Source organism: Coffea arabica, chromosome 1c (assembly GCF_036785885.1).
Source record: "Coffea arabica cultivar ET-39 chromosome 1c, Coffea Arabica ET-39 HiFi, whole genome shotgun sequence".
Classification (NCBI taxonomy): domain Eukaryota; kingdom Viridiplantae; phylum Streptophyta; class Magnoliopsida; order Gentianales; family Rubiaceae; genus Coffea; species Coffea arabica.
In genome coordinates, this window is record NC_092310.1 from 75,188 (window position 1) to 101,605 (window position 26,418).

The window sequence follows — 26,418 nt, forward strand, 5'->3', positions numbered from 1 at the left end:
TTGTCCTTAATCGGCAAGTATTGAACTCATATGCAATTGGGTCACATCTCACGCCAAAGATAAACAAGGCCCCCCATTCATGGATAAACAAATAACAATCATGCCGACTTCACCAAGGTCTTCTTCTTCGGCAATAGCACTGGAGGTAACATTGCCATGACATCGCAGTGAGAGCAAGTCGAGATGGGCTAGGCGACGGCGTAAAGCTCAAGGGAATGATTTTGATGCAGCCCTTTTTCGGTAAACTTTGGGAGCTTATTTGTCCAAACTTTAAGGGATGGGATGATCCAAGGCTGAATCCGATGGCTCATCCGGGTTCGTTCTCGAGCCTTGTTTGAAGCAAGATTCTGATTCGCATATCCAAGAAAGATATGCGGCGGTGGTGGTGGCAGATGATAGTGGCAATGAGAAATTATTTTGGATGCTCTAACAACCATCAAGCTTTTAGAGTGTTATGTCACTGCTTCTTGAGTTTTTTTTTTCCCTTCAATTTTTCTTCTTATCTTATGGCCCCCCAACAGTGAAGTACACGAACTACCCTGCTTAGTTGCTCAATTAGAAATTTGATCAAGCTCAATTAAAAATTTGATCAAAATTACATGGTAATTGGAACCGCTAAATAAGTATAGGAATTAAGTTGGCCAAAAAATTACATAGGGACCACATTGACATTAAAAAGAAGTTTATGAACGAAATTGACCATTTAATCTATTGCTACAGCAACAAATGGGTAGCTTTGGATGGATTTTGGGCTTGTTAAAACGGAACTGGATGTTGTAAAAGCCGTTTCAAAAAATGGGTGGGCCAAAAACATCCCATGTTGTGATAGCAAAAAATGTCCAGTCTGAAATATGGCCAAACTTGCTGTCTAGAAGAACTTAGGTTAAAATATAGGGAAAAATTGGGAAATGAAAAGAGATCTGCAAATGAGGATACAAATCATTGCGGGAAACAAATTAATGAGAATCAAATATAAACAGAAAGCGATTGCCTTTTAAATACAAAAATCAAGGGAATTAATGTGCTAATGAGAATCTTCTTTTAACATTTAAAACAATTCAATCTGGGACATTTTAAATAGAAATGATATGAAATCACAAGAACTGGAATTTTGGGATGTCAATCAAAGGTACATTAATAACTCTCCATCTTTTAAAGGATTTTCCTGACAATTGTATCTCATTTGCTATATAAATGCACGCAATCACATTAATTCCACTATCTGCGTTTAGTCACTTTAACATACATAGAAAAAAAAAAAAAAAAACACCAAATTGATCACCTAATGCCTCTCTTAACGAGTCCTCCCGTTAAGAAAAAATTATATCGGGTTTATTTTTCTTATTAAAGAAAAATAAATGGAATGTGTCAAATACACCGTTGATATAATAAAATCTCTAATTTAATGAAATATAATCAGGTTTATATGCATGGAGAGATTCTTTCTTTGTTTTTTAGCAAAAATCTTTGGCGTCTTAATTGTTTCATTGATAACGAGACAGACATCTTTGAAGCTAGTCCACTATGAATATACCATCCCATGTATATGGATTCCCCTTCGCATGCAAATTAATTCTTACCCTCCAATGCTCGTTTTTCCATATACATTTGAAAGTCTTGCATGTATAAATTCCGAAGTTCTCTTATGCATATGCAGATAAAAGTAGCACACTTTAAGATTCAGAATCTTTGAAAAGAGACGAGAACAAAGAAGATGGCAGCCATTTTCAAGATCCTTTGCTTGCCTCTCTTTCTTGGTCTATTGAGCGCAGGTACAGTTTCTAAATGCATCACTATATCAACTGCAGTAGATTTCAAAAAGAATCATAGAAACTGTACATATACATATATATATACACGTGTGCACGCTGTGTCGAGCAGGTGCACGTTTAATTTTGAAAAAAAAAAAATTAGATATGTGTATTGATAAATTTTCATTAAAATCTATACTTGAAAACATCTTTTTTTTTTATTCAAGTAGGAGATAAAATAATAGTGTTATCAACTTCAAAACTTTTGGCTGGTCCACTTTAGACATACAATGCATGTATTTACATGTTTTTGATGCATGCATTTCATCCTTAGTTTAATAATAATATGTATGTGTATAATGTGTTTTTCTTTAGAATTAATATTAATATGTGTTATGTTGTTAATTGGTAGTAGTAATTCATTTTAACTTGCAGGCACTGCAAATGCTCAAGGATGCTCTCTATCAAGTCTAATCATATTGCAGGCTCCAACAGGAGCAAAGGTACAATCCAAGCCGGAGTTCAAACTCACCATCTTTAACGATTGCACTTGCACTCAGACCCAGGTCAAGCTGTCCTGCTCCGGCTTTCAAAGCGCTGAAAAGATTAATCCTGCTGTCTTGTCTCAAAATGGCGGCGGGTCTTGCCTCGTTAACGGTGGCCAACCAATCTATTATGGTGTTACACACGGCAATTTCAGTTTCAATTATGCAGCTGATAATCAATACCCCTTTAAACCTATTAGCAGTCAAATATCCTGCTCTTAGATTGTTCTTGAAGTGGCATCCATGATTGAATTGTGCCTGGTTAATTCCAGTTTTCATTTAATGTTACCTGCTAGGACATGATCAACATGCAAATTAAATAAGATGAGTTTTTGAAATTTATATAAAGTTCTTGTTATATTTATGAATGGCTTATATATTACGTAATTTGTTACTTGTTTAACAAACAAGTAATAGAAAATGGATACTTGAATATCTAAGGTCTCTTTTTTCCTTGAATTTCTTTTTTTTTCCTCTTGGAAAACCAGAACTAAGCGTAGTATGTTCTATTTAACGTACAAAAGTGATGTTCTATTTAACGTACAAAAGTGCACAACACCAGCAAACTTCTAACTAAACGTAGTATGTTCTATATGATCATTGCCGTAATCCTTGAAAAATGGTAAGAAAACTCCGCACACTGCTAGTAGCAAACTTCTAACCAAACTTAGTATGTGTTCTATTTAATCATTGCCTTAAGCCTTGTAAAATGGTAAGGGGAAAACCCCTCAAAATGAACAATTTTTCAGGAACGGAAGGTTGAGTTTCTACTTGACCTTTTTGCTCCTGTACAGTACTTATCTGAAATCCACTCACAATATTCCAGATTTTTAACAAGCCTAGATCTATTCCAAGTGACTCACAAGATTAACCAGAGTCCAAGAAAATCTCTAAAACCAATGAGATGCGCATATAGTTTGTTCAACTGGTGGCCCATTACACTATTCAAATCAAATGCTACAGTACATGAGAGTCCAATATTTGCACGCAAAGGACAAAACTCTACACAATTCACCTAACTTCTAAGCCTTGTATGTACTGGTACTCTTTGCTTAAACCTTGTAGAATTACCAAAAGCAACCCCTAATGAACCTTTCTTGTAAATCTCTATAATTTCTAGAAGCTGAGACTCAGATTTGAATACCAGCATCATTTCCTATAATTTCACCACAAAATTAATTATCTACCATGCAACACTCAAAAATTAGTAACAAGCCCATAGATAAATCCCAAGTAACTCGTCTAAATTAGATAGAACTTAAATCCCAAAGTACAACATCCTTGTATATGAGTCATCTAATTGCCTGCAAAGGAACCATACTCTGCACAAAACCAGCAAATTTCTAAGCATAATTTAGTATATTCTGGTTACCCTTTGCCTAAAGCCTTGTATAATGGTGAAAATACAACCTCCGAGTGAATCTTCCTGCAAAAGGCTTTCTTGTAAGTCTTGGGATTTCTAGAACCTAGGTTTTAGTTACTAATTGGCCTATTTTCTTTTCTCTGGAAAGGTACTTATCCACCATAATATACATTAACAATATTGAAGATTTTTAATAAAACCAAAACAGATTCCAAGTAACCCATCTAGATTAATTAAAATCCAACCAAATCTCAATATTCAAGAAGACATGCGTATAATATTTTTGGCCCGCCATCCATTTGAATACTCAAATAAAACTCCCGCAAAAGGAATTCTTTTATACTCAATATCCCCCATACCATTTTACTTTCTCTGTTTATTTCACCCCAGGGCTACTTATTTACCATAAAATCATTGACAATTGCCCAAAATTTGTAAAAGAAAAAGCCACAGATATATCCCAAGTAATTCACCTAAAATTAGATAGAATCCAAAAAGGTGCAATACGTCCTTGTATACAAGTCCTCTAATACCGGCAAAGGAACCAAGCTCTGCGCAGCACCAGCAAACTTCTAAACAAACTTAGTATTAAATGGTTAATCATTGCATTAAGCACTGTAGAGTGGTTAAAAACAAAAAAACAAAAAACCACCTCCAAATGAACCTCGCTTACTTGCAATTCTTGGGATTTCTTAAACCTAAGTTTCTATTTTAAATGCCTTTTTTCTTTTCCCCATTTGTTTGACCAGAACACAGCTCATTTATCACAAAATCAATTGGCAATATTCCAAGTATTCAACAACCCACAATTAAACTCTAAGTAACCCACCTATACTAATTAGAATCACAACAACATGCAGATACTCTGTTGCTTCTTTCACCATTTGAATATCCAATAGACACCCTAAAGTCCAGCATCCTTACCTATGAATCCTAAAGTGCAACATCCTTACCTATGAATCCTATATTTGCATGCAAAAGGGCAAAACTCTACAAATCCACCTAACTTCTTACTAACCTAGTATATTCTGAGCACTCTTTGCCAGAAACCTTGTGGAATGGTCAAAAATATCCTCCACTTGAATCTAAGCGCAATATGTTTTCTTGCAAATGTCTGCAATTTCTAAAACCTGAGTTTCAGTTCTAATTAAAATTTATTTCTTCTCCATTTATTTGACCGCAATGCCACAAAACTGTAACAAACTCACAGATATAAAAATCTCAGAAATCCAAAATAATGCTCTACTTAGTTCCTCATATCATATTCAACTTAAACACTAAAGTGCAACGTGCTCGCCTAAGAGGTATCAAAGGCCTGTCCAGTTGACCAGTGAAGTCCTTCCAAGAATCAGAACACACAAGAGCAAACTCTTTAGACCCAAACAATATAAAAAACGAAAGCCTTTGCCTGTATCCATGGCACCCTCATTTTTAGAGAAGTCAATTGTGCACCTATCTCCTCTTTTCTAGAATTAAAATCCAGCATTTTTAGGCTCTCACTACCCCAAGCATCACCTACTTCATTTCAAAAGTTCATTTGTCTCTGACAACAATCTACAGCCATTTCTAAATCAGAACTAAAACTTTCTACTATGTCATTATTCTCTCTATCGGGTCTCAATCTCTACTGATGAGCAGCATAGTTCAAAAAATATAAACTGACCCTAGTACTGATTGTGTAGTTAGCTTTCATGTTTCAGTTTCAATATGTCTAAAATCATTAAAAGTATAACAAAAGATTTTAATGTAGGCAATAAAGAAATTATTCACTGAAGAATTTTGGCCGCAGATAGCATACTTGAAAGACTTAAAGACTCCATATGGTACCATCTATCCCTTTTTGGCTTACAAAAAAAAAACCCATTCCCTATATAATAGAAATGTATATGAGTAGATGAAATAAGCCATATAGGGCAAACGGCAGGTCATTTAAACCATAAGGTGTCTTGAGTTAAGCAACTACACTGTCTGAGGCCCAAATATTTAGTAAATAATTACATGAAGCCCATTTTAAATGCTTTGATTAATACTTGAATTGATTTTAATCATTTTGATACTGAACTATGAAACAAAGTGCACACTCGGTCCATGAGATCAATTTATGTTTTCAAACTATGCCACACAACATTAAAGGCCAAAACCCAACGAAGGCAATAAAAAATCACACTAGACAATTTGAAATCTGATTGGGAGTTAGCTGTAGATTGTTGATAAAGACTAATGAACTTACTAGAATTAAGCGGATGATGTCTACAGTAGTGAGGGCCCAAAAAATTTCTAGATTTCAATTTCCAGAAAAAAAAAAAAAAAAAAAGGAGATAGGCATGCGCTATTGGCTCCTCCAGCACTTAAGAGGGTGCAATGGATAGTAACAAAATGAAGGGTTTTCAATAGAGCCAAAATTTAAATTACAAGAATCAAGAATGCAAATTTGAGATTGATGATGTTTTAATCTTAGGAGTTCATTCTTATGCGCTTAGAGGATTGGAGGGACCTCATAGATCAACTAACAGCCTTTGTATGCAGCTTTGTGAATTCTTGGCCCACTAATATGGAGATGAGACATAAATGGGAGAATGGGATATCACCTAAATAGTGGGAGCTTTACCTAAAACATGAAACCAAACGACAGGGCCATGAAATGAGTTCTTGGTCCATGAAAAAATTTGAAGAAAATTGAAGAAGAAAATAGGACTAGTAGACAAGTCGTGATGGATAGAAAGGCCCATCCCTCTGGGCTGTCAGGAAGCTGAAAGTTCTTCCCCGAGATATGATTTGCAGACGCTATGTCAAAGAAAGTACAACAATGTCCAATAGTCCAAATGAACAGCATAGAAAATCGCTAAGTCAGATCAAAGCATTAGTTATATCATTGAAAGTTGAAATTGAAGAACTTACCAGTAATAACTGTTTATCCTATTTACCAGTAAATGAATAATAAATCAACTATGTCCATTTTAAGAGATCCAGAAGTTTCTTTTGTTCTGTTTAAATGATTTCGGCATAACCAGAAAGATATATGGATATCCAGAAAAATGGGTAAAACACATTCTAAACCTACAAGAAGAGTTCAAAAATCATGTTCTCCAAGGATTATATCTTTCTATTTCAGTTTCTAACATGTATTTATTGACCATGGACAATCGAATATGAGAAGGAAAAGCAGGACAAAAAACAAAGCCATAAGAAGACCTACTCCTACCTTGAAGTAGAAGACAACCATGCATATAGAACCACTATACTATGAAGTTACAATTTTCAGAAACAGGGCATACCTAGATTAACTCCTATTTATGTATGAAGAACAAATGGGTAGCAAATGAAGAACAAATGGGTAGCAGATGAACGGAAATCAAGGTATAATAGTCAAGAAAGCAAGGATTCCAAAAATTATAAAGAAAAGCAAATGACACAAGTTTATCAACATAATTCCATGTAAGGAAAAAGTGGGAGAAAATGTTAGAATTAGCAATAAAGCCAGAATCTGTGTGACCATCTGAAAGGAAATCTGGAGGGAAAAGAGCGGCCTACTCATTTAAGATAGGCAGTAAGATTTTCATTCAAAAGTTCCTAAGTGATAAAAGATATAAGAGACAAATGAGTAGAGACACTGTTGACTTGCAAACACACACTGTTAAACCAACAATTCTAATAAACAAAAAGAAAATAGAAATGACCCAGACCTCCAAATGAAGGCAGATGGTATACAGTGAAACTAAAAGCAGGTTATGCGTCTTGTCATTAGGAAAAAATCAAAGCCTAAATAAGGGACAGTAATAATTGTTGCCAGTTAATAACTGAAGAAATTGTTAGCCATCAATTTTAAGTATTTAGTGACTTAGGCAAGTCCTTTTTTCTTTACTAGAATCCCTATACAAGCATCAACATCAATTAGGTATCAACTACAATATGACAGAGAATACCATCATTCACAAAACAAATTAAAATAGAACATGCCTGAGCAGCATAACTGAATTAAGCTACACGTCTATCACTAAACATTCTAAGCATAATGAAAGACAGCTGATGCAAAAACATACTTTGAAGAAAATCTAAATTTTTTCATACTTAGTCAAACTAATCAAAGTGCTAAATGTAACTTCTCAGAATTTCTAAGTCAAGCAGGAAACGAAGTGTTAATCAAGTCAATCATCATGGCCTTACCCTCCTATACTATGTCATGCTTCAAGCTTCCAAGGAGCCTGTGTAAGGAGATCTGTAAAAGAATTGCAAATTTTTAGTGGGGAAATGGTGAATACGGACAAAGAATGCACTGGGTGAGTTGGAACAAGATCACTGAAACTAAAGGAAATGGTGGACTTGGGTTCAGGGACCTAGAAAACTTTAATGAAGCTCTCCTGGCCAAACAATGCTGGAGGATTTTAATTCAACCAAACCTGCTGATGAGCAAAGTAATCAGAGCCAGGTATTTGAGAGATAGAAACCTTTTTGAAAGCAAGGTAAAGAACAGTGATTCTTGGGTATGGAAAAGTATATCCAATGCAAGAGAATTGCTAGCCAAAGGAATAATGAAAAGGATTGGAGACGGGAATACAGTGGATAAATGGAATAATAAGTGGCCACCTAATACAGAAGAGGGCAAGGTTAGAACGGAAAACCTACAGTTTGTAGAGTGAAAACAGTTTATCGGCTTTTATCAGGTGGCAAATGGAATATGGAGTTACTGAAGGAAACTTTCTGTCAGGAAGATGTAGAGCAAATACAAAGCATTCATATCAGTTGCTTCCAAAGAAAGAACCGGATGTACTGGAGACATTCCAAATCTGGGGTGTATACTGTGAAAACAGGCTATGCTCTAGCTAAGCAGAGGAAGAAGAAACCCCAGTGTGAAAAAGGAAAGCATGAGGAGGCTAGTACTCGACCTAGGAAGGATAAAGTTTGAAAAGGTTTGTGGAACCTGAACATTAAACATAAGCATAAACAATTTTTCTGGAAATGCTTACAAGAGTACTCCCGATTCAAGAATGCATATTCCATAGAACAAAAATGGGTGATCCTATGTGCAGATGTTGTGGAGAGGAAGTAGAAACTCTTGAACACGTGTTCTTTTCTTGCACCAATGTGCAACAGACATGGAAATTAGCACCATTGAAGGCTTGAATGATCTAAGGTTTAATTTTTGGAGATAGTGGGAATGTCTTATAGATGCATGCAAAGTGGAGAATAGAGAGGGGCACTTGGAACTCACACTCAATATACGTTGGCAAATATGGAAAACAAGAAACAAATTCATGTTTGAGGGCAAGAGAATGGACAGCAACTCAACCATCAGGAGAGCTCAGAAAAAATGGACGGAATACACAGAGGTAAACAAGGGGAATCTGGAGAAAATGGAGGACCAACCAAGACAACAAATGATGAACCGAAGATGGACTTCCTCTCCAGTGTGATACAATAAGAATTAACAGGATGCTGCTGTGTCTACAAAGAAGATCAGAACAGGACTTGGGATAGTTGCAAGAAACTGGAAAGGGGAACTAGTAGAAGTGAGGGCAGTGCAGGAACTAAAGAAAGGAAGAGCAATAGTGGAAGAAGCGGCAGCAATTAAACAAGCTCTGCTGATGGCAAAAGATGCAGGATAGGCGAAAATTGAATTGCAATCTGACTGTAAAAATGTGGTAAACATGATAAAAGAAAGAAGAACCGAGAACCACACAGTGACAACTATAGTGGAAGGCATCATTTCGTTAGCAGATTGGTTTTCTGTTTGCAAGTTCAAGTTTGTTAGTGGGAAAAGGAATTGTCTGAGTCATTATGTAGCAAAATTTGCATCAACATTAGTGAAGAATATAATGTGGAAGCTTAGCTTTCCCCTGTGGCTCAAACAGATGGCACAAGATGATCTGATGGGCAGTACCAAGTTTGGAAGCTTAGAACTTTTGTAGTACCAAGTTTTATTAATACAATATCGTTTTGACAAAAAAAAATAAAGAATTTCCAAAACCTGAGCATCAATTTCTAATGACACCCTTTTTATCACCAATTTATTTCATCAGAAGACCACTTATTTCACATAAAAATTTGTTAAACAATCTCCCAAATTCGTAATGAGCCCACAAATAAATTCCAGGTTACTCAACCAGATTAACTTTAATTCCGTAATACTCTACCAAAATCCAGCAAGATGCAAAATACTTTTCTTCCTTATTGTCACCATCTAAATAGTCAATTTAAAACCCACACTGTGACCTCCTTAGACAATAGTCAAATTTCTGCCTGCAAAGGAACAAAACTCTGCATGATTCCACTAATTTCTTATTACTCTTTGCCTTAAACCATGTAGACTGGTCCAAAAAACAACTTCCAAATGAACCATGGGATGCAATATGCTTTCTTGTAACTCTTCAAATTATCTAGACCCTGAGTTTCGGTTTCTGATTAACATTTCTTTCTTTTCTGCATTTGTTTCACCAGAGCACTACTTATCTACCATAAAACTATTTACAATAGTCCAACATTATAACAAACCCACAAATAAATTCCAAATAACTCATTTTCATTACATACAATCCAACATAATCTCAATATCCAAAAAGATGCAATACATGATTCCTAGTATCCTGATCTGAATATTCAATTTAAATCCTAAAATCCAATGCATTTACATAAGGATCCTATATTTGCAATCAAATGAACTAAGCTCTGCACAATCAAACAGACTTTTTAATAAAATTAGTATGTTCTTGTTACTTATTGCGATAAACCCGGTAGAATGGTAAAAAATAACCTCCAAATGAACCTTGGGTGTTATATGCTTTCTGGTAATTCTTGGGATTTTAGAAACCAAGAGCCAGTTTCTAGAAGACCTTTTTTTCTTTTCTCCATAACACTACTTATCAACCATAAAACAAACTGACAATATTCCAGATACTTAACAACCCAAATAGATGTAATTCGCCATCATGAGATAGAATCCAACTAAATCTCAGAATCTAACAAGCACATATAAACCATCTGAATATTCAAGTTAAACCCTAAAAGTGCAATGCCCTTACATAAGAGTCCTATATTTGCCATAAAGGAACTCAACTCTAGATAAATCTACCAACTTCTTAGTAAAGTTAGTATGTTCTTGTTACACTTTGCCATAAAGGCTGTGGAATGTTAAAAAACAACCTATAATAGAACCTTGCTGAAATATGCTTTCTTCTAATTCTTGGGACATCTAGAACCTAAATATCAGTTTCAAATTGACCTTTCGTCTTTCCTGCAGAACACTACTATGTTTTTAACAATATTTCAAGTCTTTAACAACCCAAATAGATTCTGAGTAACTCACTTAGATTAATTAGAGTCCAAAAATGTTTAAGAATCCAACAAGATGTGCATATACTTTATTCCACCTTCCATCCATTTGACTGCTCAAATCAAATGCTAAACTTCAACAACAATGCATAAGAGTCCAATATAGGAAGAAACTCTGCACAATTTACCTAAGTTTTTAGCAAGCCTAGTATGTTAAGGTTTGCTCACTGCCTTAAACTGAAAACAACCTCTAAATGGACCTTGGAATAGCTTGCTATTGTAAATCTCTAGCATTTATAGAAGCTGAGTCCCAAATTTGAAATACCAGTTTTATTTTATCCGTTAATTCCAGCACGATACTAGTTATCTGCAATAAGTCATTGACAATACTTGAAATTTGTACAAACCCACAGATAAATGCCAAGTAACTCACCTAAATTACATAGAATCCAAAAAGATGCAATACTAGTTCCTCATGTCACCATCTGGACATTCAAGTTAAATCCTAAAGTGCAGTTTCCTTGCCTCCAAGTCCTCTAATTGCTTGTAAAAGGACCAAACTCTACACAACACCAGCAAACTTATAATCAAACTCAGTATGCTCTAAAAACTATCTTAAGCCTTGTAGAATGGTAAAAAGACAACCTCCAAATGAACTGTGCTACAATATGCTATCTTGTGATTCTTTAAAATTTCTAAACCTTTAACTTTCAGTTTCTAATTGACCTATTTTTCTTTTCTCCAGTAGACTACTCATCTACCATAAAATTCCTTGACAGTATTCCAGATTTTTTATGAATTCAAATAGATTCCAAGTCATTCACCTAGACCAATTAGAGTCCAATAAAATTTTAGAATCCAACAAGATGCACCATACACTTTGTTTCAACTGTCGCCTATATGAATACTCAAATCAAATGCTTAAGCTAACATCATTGCATATGAGTCCTATACTTGCCGACCAAGGACAAAACTCTGCATGGTTCACCTAACTTCTTACTAAGCCTACTAAGTTCTGGTTACCCTTTGCCTAAAACCTTGTTAAAAAAAATCTCCTGAATAGACCTTGGTATAATATGCTTTCTTGTAATCTCTGGAATTTCTAGAAGCTGAGTTTCATATTCGAAATGCCATAATTATTTTCTCTATTTATTTCACCATTGTACTACTTATCAACCATAAAATCATTGCCAGTATTCAAAAGTTGTAATAAACCCCCATATATATCCCAAGAAACTTGGATAGAATCCCTAAAGATGCAATACATAGTTCCTTAGTCACCATCTAGACGTTCAATATAAATCCTGAAGAGCAATGTCCTTGTGTATCAGTCCTCTAATCGCCTGCAAAGGATCCAAACTCTACACAACACTAACAAACTTCTGACTAAACTTTGTCTGTTCTATTTGATCATTGCCTTAATCCTTGTAAAATGGTGAGAAAACTCTGCACTAAGCTCTATTTGATCACTGCCTTAATACTTGTAACAACACTAGCAAACTTCTAACCAAACTTACTATGTTCTATGTAATCATTGCCTTAAGCCTTGTAAAATGGTAAGGGCAAGAAAACCCCCCCTCCAAAAAAAAAATTACCTTTTTCTTGCAATTTTTGGGATTTCAGAAACTGAAGGTTGAGTTTCTAATTGACATTTTTTTCTCCTGTACAGTAATTATCTGAAATCTATTGACAATATTCCAGACTTTTAACAAGCCCAAATACATTCCAAGTGACTCACCAAGATTAAAGAAAGAGAGTCCAACAAAATCCCCAAATTCAATGAGATTGCACATATACTTTTTTCAACTGGTGGCCCATTAGAAAATTCAAATCAAATGCTATAAAGTACAAAGTCGTTAAATGAGAGTCCAATATTTGCATACAAAGGACAAAGTTCTGCACAATTCACCACCTTCTTACTCAGCCTAATATGTACCAGTACTCTTTGCTTAAACCTTGTAGAATAGCCAAAACCAACCCCTAATGGACCCTGTTACAATATGCTTTCTTGTAAATCTCCATAATTTCTAGAAGCTGAGACTCAGATTTGAATACCATCATCATTTTCTCCACCAATTTCACCACATAATCACTTACCATAATATCATTGACAACACTTAAAAATTAGTCACACGCCCACAGATAAACCCCAAGTAATTCATCTAAATTAGATAGAATCAAGAAGATGCAATACTTAGTTCCTTGTGTCACCATCAGGATTTTCAATTTACATCCCAAGTAACTCATCTGCTAAGGAACCAAACTCAGTACAAAACCAGCAAATTTCTAAGCATAATTGTTTCCTTAGCAGCAAACTCGGTGCAAACTGGTAACTCTCTACCTTAAGCCTTGTATAATGATGAAAATACAACCTCCAAATGAACCTTCCTGCAAATGCTTTTTCATAATTGTTGGGATTTCTAAAACCTAAGTTTTAGTTTCTAATTCACCTATTTTCTTTTCTCCAGAACAGTAGTTATCACCATAAAATTCATTAACAATATTGAAGATTTTTAATAAACCCAAACAGATTCCAAGTAACCCATCTAGATAAATTAGTCCAACAAAATCTCAACATCGAAGAAAACATGCATATACTATTTTCAGCTCGTCGTCCATTTCAATACTCAAATCACACGCTAAAGTGCAACATCACTGCATGAAAATCCTGTAAATGCTCACAAAGGACAAGTCTACACAATTCACCTAACTTCTTACTAAGCCTAGTATGCCTGGTTACTTTTGCCTTAAACCTTGAAGAATGGTCAAAATCAACCTCTAAATGGACCTTGATGGAATATGGTTTTTTCTAAATCTCTGAAATTTCTAGAAGTCGAGCCTCAGATCCCCTATACCATTTTAACTTTCTCTGTTTTCTTCACCCCAGTGCTACTTATTTACCATAAAATCATTAACAATGCTCAAAATTTGTAATAGGAAAACCCACAGATAAATCCCAATTAATTCACCTAAATTAGAATGGTTAATTCACCTAGTATTATTTGGTTAATCATTGTCTTAAGCCTTGTAGAATGGTTAAAAAGACTCCAAATGAACCTTGCTGACTAGCAATTCTTGGGATTTCTTAAACCAATCTTTCTGTTCAATATGCCTTTTTTCTTTTCTCCATTTGTTTGACCAGAACACAGCCCATTTATCAAAAAATTAATTGGCAATGTTCCAAATATTCATCAACCCCCTTAAGTAACCCACCTACACTAATTAGAATCTAACAACATGCAGATATACCTTGTTCCTTCTTTCTCCGTTTGAATATCCAATTGACACCCTAAAGTGCAATGTCCTTACCTATGAATCCTATATTTGCATGCAAAGGGCAAAACTCTACAAATCTACCTAACTTCTTACTAACCTAGTATATTCTGAGCACTTTTTTGCCAGAAACCTGGTGGAATGGTCAAAAACATCCTCCACTTGAATCTAAGCGCAATATGCTTTCTTGCAAATGTCTACAATTTCTAAAACCTGAGTTTCAGAGTTTCTAATTAAATTTTATTTCTTAACCATTTATTTGACCACAAACCTCAAAATTGTAACAAATCCACAGATATATTCAAAGCAACTCATCTAGACAAGACAAAAGCCACAAAAATCTCAGAAATACAAAATGATGCGCTACTTAGTTCCTCGTGCATATTCAACTTAAACACTAAACTACAACATCCTCACCTAAGAGGTATTCAAAGCCCTGTCTAGTTGACCAGTGAAATCCTCCCAAGAATTGGAACACACAAAAGCAAACTCTTTAGACCCAAATAATATCAAAAACAAATTTGCATTGTTGATTCTTAAAATTGAAACTTTGGTTCTAATGAAAACCTTTGTCTGTATCCATGGCACCATCATTTCTGGAGAAGTCAAATGCGCACCTATCTCCTCTTTTCTAGAAATTAAAATCCAGCCATCTTAGGCCCTCACTGCTCTAGGCATTACCCATTTCATTGACACAAGTACTAATTGGGCAGTTAGCTTTCATATTTCAGTCTCAAAATGTCTAAAATCATTAAAAGTATTAGCCAAAGATTTTAATGTAGGCAATAAAGAAATTATTCACTAAAGAATTCTGGCCGCAAATAGTGTATTTGGAAGACTCAAAAACTCAATATGGTACCATCTATCCCTTTTTGGCTTACAAAAAAAAGAACCCATTCCCTATCTAATAGTAGAAGGGTATATGAGTAGATGAAATAAGCCATATAGGGCAAACGGCACGTCATTTAAACCACAAGGTGTTTTGAGTCAAGCAACTACACTATCTGAGGCCAAAATATTTAGTAAATAATTACATGCAACCTGCTTTAAATGCTTTGATTAATACTGGTACTGTTTTTAATCATGTTGACACTGAATTATGAAACAAAGTGAACAATCAGTCCATGAGATCAGTTCATGTTTTTGAATTATGCCACATAACATTAAAGGCTAAAACCCAACGAAGGCAACAAAAAATCACACAAGACAATTTGAAATCTAATTGGGAGATGGCTGCAGATTGTTGATATAGACTAATGAAATTACTGGAATTAAGTGGGGGTGATGCCTATAGTAGTGTGCGCCTAAAAAAGCACTAGATTTCAATTTTCAGAAAAAAGGAGTTATGCATGCATAATTGGCTCCTCTTGCACTTAACAAGGTGCAACGGATAGTAATAAACTGAAGGGCTTTCACTAGAGCCAAAATTTAAATTCGAAGAATCAAGAATGCAAATTTGAGGTTGATGTTGTTTTAATCTCAGGAGTTCATTCATTCTTAGGTCAACTAACAGCCTTTGTATATCACTTTGTGAATTCTTGACCTACTGATACGGATATGAAATCTTTGTAGGGGTACAAAAGTGCTTGTGATATGCTATTCTATTCCATTATGTCTCTAGGAAATACTCAGAGGTTTACAAGAAGAAAAGCCATAAATAGGAAAATGGGATATCACCTACTAAATAGTGGGGGCTTTACCTAAGACATTAAACCAAAAGACAGGGCCTTGGGAAAAGTAATTAGTCCATTAAAAAATTTGAAGAAAATTGAAGAGGAAAATCAGAGTAGAAGACAAGTCATGATGGATAGAAAGGCCCATCCCACTGGGCTGTCAGGAAGCTGAAAGTTCTTCCCTGAGATATGACTTTCAGAAGCTATGTCAAAGAAAGCACAACAATGTCCAAGAGTCCAAATGAACAGCATAGAGAATTGATAAGTCATATCGAAGCACCAGTTATATCATGATACTTTTTTGCCTCCAACATGTCTTCTGAATTCAAGTTGTAAAGGAATTCTAAGAAACAAGGACTCCTGTAGGAGGGAACAGATCGTGCAGGAATTTGAAAGTCGAAATTGCAGAACTTAACAGTAATAACTGACCATCCTATTTGCCAGTAAATGAATAATAAATCACTTATGCCCATATTAAGAGACCTGGAAGTTTCTTTTTTTTTTTTTTCTTTAAATGATTTCACAATAACTAGAAAGATATATGGATATTTAGAAAAATGGGTAAAATAAATTCTAAACCTACAAGAAGAGTTCAAAAATCAGGTCCTCCGAGGAGTATATCTTTCTATTTCAGTTTCTAACATGTATTTATTGAGCATGGACAATTAAATACAAAAGAAGCCCAACTCCTGCCTTAAAGTAGAAGACAACCATGCATATACAACTATACTATGAAATTACACTTTTCAGCAAGAGGGTATACCCAGATTGACTCCTATTTAAGTATGAAGAATAAATGGGCATCAGATGAACGGAATTGAAAGTATGACAGTGAAGAAAGCAAGGATTACAAAAAAAAAAAAAAAAGAAAAGGAAAAAGGAAGGAAACAAGTTTGTTAAAATAACTTCCTGCAAGGAAAAAGTAGGAGCAAATGGAGAAATCAGCAACAAAGCTAAAATCTGTTAAGTCATCTGAAAAGAAACCTGGAGGGAAGAGAGAGGCCTATTCATTTAAGAATGGCAGTAGGATTTCCATTCAGAGTTCCACATTGACAAAAGAGGGAAGATAGAAATAAGTAGAGATACTGTTGACTGGCAAACATATACTTTTTACCCAACAATTGGGTAAAACCAAAAACGAAACCAAAAGAATACTTTTTACCTAACAATTGGGCAGATGGTATACAGTGAAACCAAAAGTGGCTCATGCGTATTGTCACAAGGAAAAATTCAAAGCCTAAATGAAAGACAGCAACAGTCTTGTTGCCAGTTAACAACTAAAGAAATTATTAGCAATCCATTCTAAGCCTTTACTTACTCAAACAAATCTTTTTCATTTTTTTTTCCTAGAATCCCCATACAATCACCAAGATCAGTTAAATATCAAATGCAATATGACAAAGGAATACCATCATTCACAAGACAAATTACTACAGAACATGCCTGGGCAGCACTATTGTAATCAAGCTACATGTCTTTCAGTAAGTGTACTAAGCAGAACAAACGACAGCTGATGCAAAAATAAAGCAAGAAATGACAAATTGTACAATTCAACAGTGAGAACAGACCATGCAACAGAAAATCCAAAGTTCTCCATACTTCAATCTAAAAATGATTAGCAGTAGTCAAACTAACCAAAGTGTTAAAAGTAAGCAATATGTATTAAGTTAACTTTTCGGCCCTGGATAGTCTAGTTGCGGGACTCAAAAGCTCCATTTGGTTTAAAAATATACCTTCTACCCTTTTGCAGCTTACGAAAAAAAAGTACCCATTAACCCACCAAATGGATAGATTTACGAGTAGATAAAATAAGCCATGAAGGGCAGATGGTATAGTATTTAAACCATCGGAGCTTTGTGATTGGAGCACCTCCACCATCTGGGGCCATAAAATCTAGTCAATCTTTTACTAGTTGCCAACACTATATTCCTTAATTCATATTTCACTGGATTTTGTTAATTGTCTTGATATTATAAATACCAAAAAAAAATACATTAACAAGCAGTCTACGAGCTAAATTTATGTTTCTGCATTATGCCGTTTACCATGAGATATCAAAACCCAAATGAGAGAATAAAGAACCACCATACGGAATCCCATATGACTACCCTTCAAGCATGAAACAACCATGGAGAAACAGCTGCTAACTAATATCATTTTATTTTCTCTTTTTTTAAATTTCAAATTGCATCAACATAAAAGATTATGGTAATTTTGCTTAAACCAGAACCAAAACAGAGAGGTAGACAGAACACTCTAAGACCTTCAGTTTCTAACATACAATGTAAAACGTAGACACTACAATTATTAGTCTTCAAACAAACTTGAAAAAAAAAAAAAAAAAGCAATCAACAGCCATTTCATTCCAAAAATTTCATTTGTCTCTGACAAAATCTACAGCCATTTCTAAATCAGAACTAAAATTTTCTAGTGTGATTCATTATTCTCTCTATGGGGTTTCAATCTCTACTGATAAGCAGTATAGTTCAAAAATATAAACTGACACAAGTACTAATCGCGCAGTAACGTTTCAGATTTCAGTCTCAATATGCCTAAAATCATTAAAAGTATTAGCCAAAGATTTTAATGTAGGCAACAAAGAAATTATTCACTAAAGAATTCTGGCCACTGATAGTGTACTTGAAAGACTAAAAAACTCCATATGGTACCATCTATCCCCTTTTGGCTTACAAAAAAAAGAACCCATTCCTTATCGAATAGAAAGGTATATGAGTCGATGAAATAAGCCATATAGGGCAAACGGCACGTCATTTAAACCACAAGGTGTTTTGAGTCAAGCAACTACACTATCTGAGGCCAAAATGGTTAGTAAAAAATTACATGCAGCCTGCTTTAAATGCTTTGATTAATACTGGTATTGATTTTAGTCATTTTGACACTGAATTATGAAACAAAGTGAACAATCAATCCATGAGATCAGTTCATGTTTTTGAGTTATGCCACATAACATTAAAGGCTAAAACCCAACGAAGGCAACAAAAAATCACACAAGACAATTTGAAATCTAATTGGGAGATGGCTGCAGATTGTTGATATAGACTAATGAAATTACTGGAATTAAGTGGGGGTGATGCCTATAGTAGTGTGCGCCTAAAAAAGCACTAGATTTCAATTTTCAGAAAAAAGGAGTTAGGCATGCATAATTGGCTCCTCTTGCACTTAAGAAGGTGCAACGGATAGTAATAAACTGAAGGGCTTTCTCTAGAGCCAAAATTTAAATTCGAAGAATCAAGAATGCAAATTTGATCTCAGGAGTTCATTCATTCATAGGTCAACTAACAGCCTTTGTATATCACTTTGTGAATTCTTGGCCTACTGATATGGATATGAAATCTTTGTAGGGGTACAAAAGTGCTTGAAACAACCATGGAGAAACAACTGCTCACTAATTTCGTTTTATTTCTCTTTTTTTAAATTTCAATTTGCATCAACACTCTAAGACCTTCAGTTTCTAACATGTAAAAAGTAGACGCAATAATTATGAGTGTTCAAACAAATTTGAAAAAAAATAATAAACAATCTACACCATCAGTACTAAATTGGAAGCATAATTCAATATAACTAGGTCTAAACCCCACTGAAAGCAAAGACATGAATCGGACAAATTCGCTGAAAATTTGCCATTAGGTCAAAATTGAAAGCAAATAATGGATATTGAAAGCAAATATGCATAGCAAGAAAGCACGGAATTTGAAGAATCTCATCTCCAGGGAAAGGAAACAAAAAATAGAAAGGAGAAGAGAAATAATACTTGCCTGAAATCGTTTCTCCTCAAAAAGCTTTCTTCACAGCTCCAGAAAACAGCCAACTCTGGACAGAATCAAGCCCCAAAAAAAAAAGGCAACTCTTTTCCCAAGAAACAAATGCGTCCCCAATTTTCTGATCTTTCTCCTCACTTTCCCTTCCCCTTCCCCTTCCCCTTCCCCTCTCCCTCTCCCTCTCCCTCTCCCTCTCCCTCTCCTATCCCGCTCTCTCTATCTCTCTTGAATTTTTGGAAAGTAAGAATACAGACACGAGCATATATATAGCGTCTACTGATTCCTGGCAAACGGCTAGTCTTGGCTTGCGAGTGTGACCCGAGTTCCAACGGTAAATTGGAACGGGTCGGTTGGAAAATGTGAATTGGGAAACCAAATATGGGAAGGATTAGTCGTCACAATTTGGCAACTTGGGTTGAGTTACTTGTAATTCGTTTATCACAGTTATTAATTATGGTCAATGATATATTTTGAATTTGATTTGTCTAATTGGTGCTTGTAACACTGTAGTATAACATTTGGACAAATTATTTAGAATAACATTGTAGTATTTTTTTTTTTTTGTAATATAATGTATGTGAGATAAAAAGAATAGTTGAGAATATAAAAAATTGGTTGACATTTTTGTTTATGATGCAACTCAAATAATATTTTTTTTTAAAAAAAAACTACATTCCTAGTAGGATGAAGAATCAAAATTTTCGCCAACTAGTGCATGTACAACTTAAGTTATAATAATTAGGATCTACTAATTCGTGTGCACAAATGAATATTAGTTCCAAAATACCTCCATTAAAAATGTCCCTTTGTTATTATGTCTTTCTCATTGTGTAATTTGATCAATCTATCTCTTAAATTTTTCAATATTTCTGGACATGAAACAATTAATCAAGCAGTCTGAAATTTATTATGATTTTGTCATTTTACATGGAGATTTTAACTGAAAACACAAATATACACTCAGTAAAAGTATTTATTTGCAACGTGGTTTGGAAAAATATGCACATGGGTCATATTTGCTTATAAATCATTGATTTTCTCGGAAGCATATAGTATTCATCATTTCAATTTTCTAAAAGTGGCAATTACGTTTATAATCAAATCATTATTTTCAATAGGGCATGTCTTTCCTCTTCTTCTACCATCTCATGTGACAAAATTCAAATTGATTTGCAATTGTCAAATTGGTTGTACTACATCAGGCAAAGTCGAGAAGTGCAAGGTCAGATTTGTCCAATTAAATTACAAAATGGGTTGATGTGAGAAAGTAAACATGTATTGAGGATATCTTCTACAATGCTTAACATTTGGTGCTAAAATAGATGTGTTTAGGGAGTCTTCCATGAAGAATCCTCTTAGATTTGTCATGTATTATTTTGCTCTCTGCGTTCTCAATTTAAGAAAGTCTCCTCATCTAAAATTCCGTTGGTTCTGCTTTCTGGCTGGTTCCATCAGCAAAGTAACATTTCCCTAATTTAAATTTTACTCCTTATTGTCAGATCACCTACAAGCAAAATCACTTAAAGAGGGGCAAAAAAGCCCCCTCACCTATACGATATTAACAATTAAATAGTAATAAATATAGGAGTGGTGTCACGCTAGCTAAATTGCACGTTTCGTTTGTTGCATTGTTGGTGCCAAATAGCATTGCCCATAAGCAAGGCACCTGAAGCAGTGAGAACTGATGGCATTGCTCTTGCCTCTGGTGTCAGCATTTATGTCATAATTAAAGCTAAACCTAGAAGAAGAAAATGATTGTGATCATAGTGCATCAACCACAGCAAAATTCTGCAATTTTTCTATTCACTGAAAAACACACCTGATGCAACCATAGGATCCATGGTTCATGTTCAAGTCATTAAAGTGGTTGATTAATTCAAGATGGTGAGTTTGAACTCTGGCTTGAATTGTATCTTTACCCCTGTTGGAGCCTGCAATGTGATTACACGTAAAATCGACTACAATTTTACCTCAATTTTACTTCTATGAAAAAAAAAGGACCAAATTTTCTTCCTTTCTTTTGTGTATTCAAAGATAGCCCCGTCAAAAAGTTCTGTCAAACTCCCTTTGTCAGATTCGGAATATCCTAACGCTGTCACCAGTAGTGTCTGATCAAAAGATGTCGTCATCTCACTAGAAAACAAGGTAGGAGCATGGCTATTCCTTCCCAAAACAATCAAACCAAATGAGAAATGTCCCCTCTTCATCTACATCCATGGTGGTGCCTTCGTCATCGAATCAGCCTTCTTCGTTCAATTCAATACCATAATCACGTTAGCTCTCTTGTAACCAATATTTTAAAACTCGGACCGTTAATTGAACTAGTGCACAGGGGAGGCTAGAGCCTCTTAGCAAGAAATCAAACGAGGCGTAGAGAACCCTAGTACATCAACTCCTAAGATTTCTCTACGAGATCAGGTGGTTGACTTGGCCTTTTCATATAAAGAGGCAGTACGACGATTTTTGTGGGATGAATGTTGCACCAAGCTCGTGAAACTGTGTTTTGGTGAACAATGCAGAGATGATGAGGGGTTTTAAACATAGTTCCATGGAGTGATGTATTTATTTTATGTTTTATGTTATTATGTAGAATCTCTGAGGGCAAGTTGGCTGCACTAGTAGTTGGTTGATGTAGTTGACCATATGACTTCGACCCTGCAGGTGCCCAAATTCTGATTGTTGGATATTGTTCAGCCTTGGTTTGCAGTATGTTGTTCAGTTGTTATGCTTGGAGCCGTTCTACTGTAGTAATATGAATTAGTTTGTGGGATTGACCACTTTGTGTGAACTATGGAGCTGTGGCCGGGTACCTTGTAGGTAGCTTTTGGTGTTGTACTTTTCCAAATTTATCGAAGGCATGTAAAAGCCACAAGGAGCCTAATACTGGAGAATTCGATATTAATCTTATTAGAGGTTGCTATCAATGACCATATCGATCAACTTAGTTGCATCCAGCTGACCACAGGACACGCCCAACAGAGCCGAGGTGTAGTAACTCTTTCCAATAACCTAGCAAAACCCTCCTTCCTTACCTAGTGAGCACACACTGCAAAACAAATGTGTGCTCAGCATTTAAGTTCGTCAAAGCTAAGCTAAGATGTGGCAGGAAATTTTATGGGGGGATAACTTGCACAATTTCTAGACCTTTGGTTCTATAATTCCATGTAATGAATAAGATGTATGACCCATGAGTGTTTTAGTTCCCTCCGATTCCTAATAATGCAATTGGGTCTGTCCTCTCTCGCATAGTGTAGTATTGCAAATGTGAGAATTGCGTTGGTAGGTAATCTATAAATACGATTGATAGTTTTAGGGCATATCTTGACTTGTGATAATAAACGGAGTTGAAGGCTTTCAAATTTTTTAGTATAAATAAAATAGTAGCCAAAAAAAAAAGTGCACATATTCTATGATAACATTGGTTAACATTTGTTGTGAAAAGTATCTAAATGGAAGATAAATTCGGGAAAAAGAGCCTGCATATGATCACATTGGTTAATAGTTGCCGTGAAAATGATCTAAATGGAAGGCAAAAGATGAAAAAAAGCAACATAGGAAACAGATCACAAATGAAAAAGGGAAAAATTTATTCGAGGCCAATGTTAATACATGCATTTAACTGCCGATCTCTCCTGTTCCATCCCCAGTATTACAAATCCTGTGGTCCTCTTGAACGCTCTCCCTATTCAAATCAATGAATGCCTATTTCTATTCATAACGAGATTAAGCTGTGTATGGAGCGGGCAATGGCAACTTCTCCACAATTCCACCGCACAACGGCTGGTTGTCAGGAAGGTTGTATTCATCTCTCAAGGAGCGTGCAGGGGATAAGACACTGAAATAGAGTTGCTGGCCTAGGTAAGCTCTATGCTGCATTTCTGACCTCAAGTTCCACATTCCAGCATTATCAAGAGTTGTCATGATGGCTGCCCAGGATCCTGGGTAAACTTGAACGTTGTGCCTGCTTATGGCATCAAGGAGGTTGTAGTTTTTCCTCTTCTCCGGGCTCCATGTTCCCGGTTCAACTGCCACTGCAAAGAAGGAGTAGCCATCAAGATTGTATGTCTGGATGGTCTTCTCGTGGTTCTCAAAGATGATCTCCACGAAGTTGCGGAAAGTAGCGTTCACCACACTTGGGGCGATGATCGGCGCTGGGGTGTTGACTGCCGATCCGTCATCCTTGACAAGGTTATATTGGAACAGCTTGTCAGCGACACCAAAATACTCTGCATGCTTCAATGGAGTTGGGGTGTCTATGTGGGAGACACCGTTGATCGCATAACGAAGCTTTCCCCCAACACGAGACTCAGAGTTGACGAGCTTAATGGTGCGAGTGATGTTGATTTGGCCATAATGGTAGGAGCCTTGAGGATTGGGACGAGCAGCACTGGCAGTGAGATTCCATCGGAATGAGCGGAACTGATTCATGGACCATGCAATGCCTGCTGAGCCTACCGGTGGGGAAGGTGGGAGCTCAGGAGAGGCAGGGCCTTTCCCGTTGGTGTAACGGATGATGCCTACCGAGGAGAGTGGCGCCTGGATGAACCTGCTGGAAGCTACAAAATAGTAGTCCTTGGGCTCTTTGTCGGCGGTGACCAAGACAGAAAGGCACTGGCCAACGTGAACGTCAAGGGAATCGAAATCATACTGGACGGTGTGAGAACCCTCTATCTCTACGAGTTTCAAGGGGTGGCCTTGGATCCTGAAGTTGATGGAGGTTTTCAACCCTACGTTGCACACCCGATATCTGTAGGTCTTTCCAGGCTCCATGGTGAAAAGGGGCTCAACATTGTCACCCACCTTGGCAGATTTGCCATTGATTTGAATGCCGTCGGGCCTGCCAAGTGATCGACCGCTGTCCAACATGTTCTTCAAGGCCTTGTGGCCTTTGGTGTACCAGTCGCCAACTAGAACGTTGTACTCATCTGCAGGCCAGTCAAAAGGAACGGGGATGAGGTCACGACTGTGGACGTTCAGAGGACCCATGCCACCGGCCGCCTTTTGCAAGCCTACAGTAGGGTAGTAGAAATAGCTTCCAATCTGATCCTTGACTTGGAAATGATAGGTGTAGTTCTGTCCGGGCAAAATTGGGCACATTGTACCCAAGGTGCCATCCTGCCAAGAGTTCTTCCTCTGCTGGACTCCTGCCCAGGTCAAAAGCAATGGCTCGTCTAGTTGATTGAAGACATTGACGACAATGTTGTTGTTGGAAGTGCAATTTATCCTAGGCCCTGGGAACTGTCCATTGATAAGGATACCCTGTTGAGGGACACCCAAAGGAGCTATCGTGCCGTATGTGACCTTCCAATCGAAGAAAAGATACGGATCTTCTGCTTGCACCAACAAGGCCCCAGCAGAGAGGCAGAGCAACAAAGCCACCAAGGTCACTCTTTCCATGGCTTCTCTCTGCTCTCCCGACTCTTGTACACTCCTTTTTTTTTTATTTTTTGTATTAGGAAGAAGAATGAGATATTTCTTCTTCCTGCTACAGCTTGGAATGTTTTGATTTGCAAGTAAACAATAATGCCTTATATAGAGACCAATGCACAAGTTAAAACCGTTGAAGTTTTACGTAAAAATAAATCTCTTGGTCCAGACTCATACTGTTTCCGAATGTCACGCCTTGCCTTTCACTTTTTCCGTTCTTTCTTCCTTTTTTGGGTAAAATTTCCATTCCTTCTTTCACCCTAAAATTACTCTCCTTCACACAAAATCATTAATCTCTCACCTTTGCGTCTTTTCTCTAACTTTCGCGCGAATGGACTGGGTCTATAACCAACTTTGGTAACATTGCTCGCCTTCTTCCTCGAATTTTTGTGAATTGTAGTTGTGGTCTCTAATGTTTAGACCGTGTAATAAATTAGCCCCAATGTTTCGTTTCGATCAAAATAAATTTAGTTTCTAAAGTTTGTCATTTTAGGAAGATTTAGGACAACTAACGAAAATATAACAATGACTAACGGTCAATAATCAAGTTGCCATTAGTTAACAACTTTGATTTTGCACTTTTGGTCTCCGATATTTTGATTTCAAATTGTTATATTTTCATAATATTTAAATAGTGATAGTATTAAATGGATAATAAGAATTATAATTAAACTTCTTCTCTTCATTTTTTTAATTTTTATTTCATTTATTCATTGTATTAATATATCATATGTTGCCTTTCTTTTGCATGGTTAGTCTTAAATTTGGCATTTTATATATACATACATACATACATGTTTGCATTAAACTAAATTGGCGAGAGATAACAGAAAATGTAAATCTCTATAAACAGCAGATATTTGCATTAAAATATACCTTACTTAGAAAAATACAATCTCCTCAAATTTGATGGAAGAAAAGGTATCTATGGCCTTTAATTTTAGCAAGCAACATGTTGACTAACTGCATTAATGACTCATGTGTTGCTTTGGATTTTTAAGATAGAAAATTTTCTGGAAATTAAAATTTCACCCAAGAAGAAACTAGACAAAATAAAGAAAAGTATCCATCTATTTCTTTTTTGCATTTATGCAAAGTAAATTTTGCTACCACTTGTTTAAAACTATTGACATAGGCAGTGTGTCTGGATTGTAAATTATTTGAGATAATTTTGTGAAAAAAGTACTGTAGCACTTTTTTGATATGTTGTATATGAGATAAAAAGGCGATTGGAAAATGTGTTAATGATGCAAGCAAATCAGTGTGTATAAATAAAGTGTAAATAAAGTGTAATTTTTTACTATCCAATCTTCCTGTATTTGGCATTGGAAAATGTTGCTT

At 35.9% G+C, this 26,418-nt stretch overlaps 2 protein-coding genes across 3 annotated transcripts; both read right to left on the bottom strand.

The window, feature by feature from the left end:
- Positions 1-219: 219 nt before the first annotated feature.
- On the bottom strand, positions 220-20,017 carry LOC113696942 (uncharacterized). 2 transcript variants are annotated; one of them, XR_011840570.1, is made up of 3 exons: positions 19,648-19,835; positions 2,284-2,585; positions 220-539 (listed from the first exon to the last, which is right to left on the bottom strand). XR_011840570.1 is itself a non-coding variant. In XM_027216322.2 (3 exons), exons 2-3 carry the CDS (start codon positions 2,573-2,575, stop codon positions 1,681-1,683), a joined length of 414 nt encoding a protein of 137 aa, XP_027072123.1. In that variant the 5' UTR covers positions 2,576-2,585; positions 19,648-20,017; the 3' UTR covers positions 736-1,680. The 2 variants fall into 2 exon arrangements, 1 of the variants encoding a protein (XP_027072123.1); XM_027216322.2 differs by lacking the exon at positions 220-539 and adding an exon at positions 736-1,802 and having other exon boundaries at positions 19,648-20,017.
- Positions 20,018-23,220: 3,203 nt separating this feature from the next.
- On the bottom strand, positions 23,221-25,137 carry LOC113688401 (L-ascorbate oxidase homolog). Its single transcript, XM_027206212.2, has one exon. The coding sequence runs from the start codon at positions 25,045-25,047 to the stop codon at positions 23,374-23,376; it is 1,674 nt and encodes a 557-aa protein (XP_027062013.2). The 5' UTR covers positions 25,048-25,137; the 3' UTR covers positions 23,221-23,373.
- Positions 25,138-26,418: the final 1,281 nt, after the last annotated feature.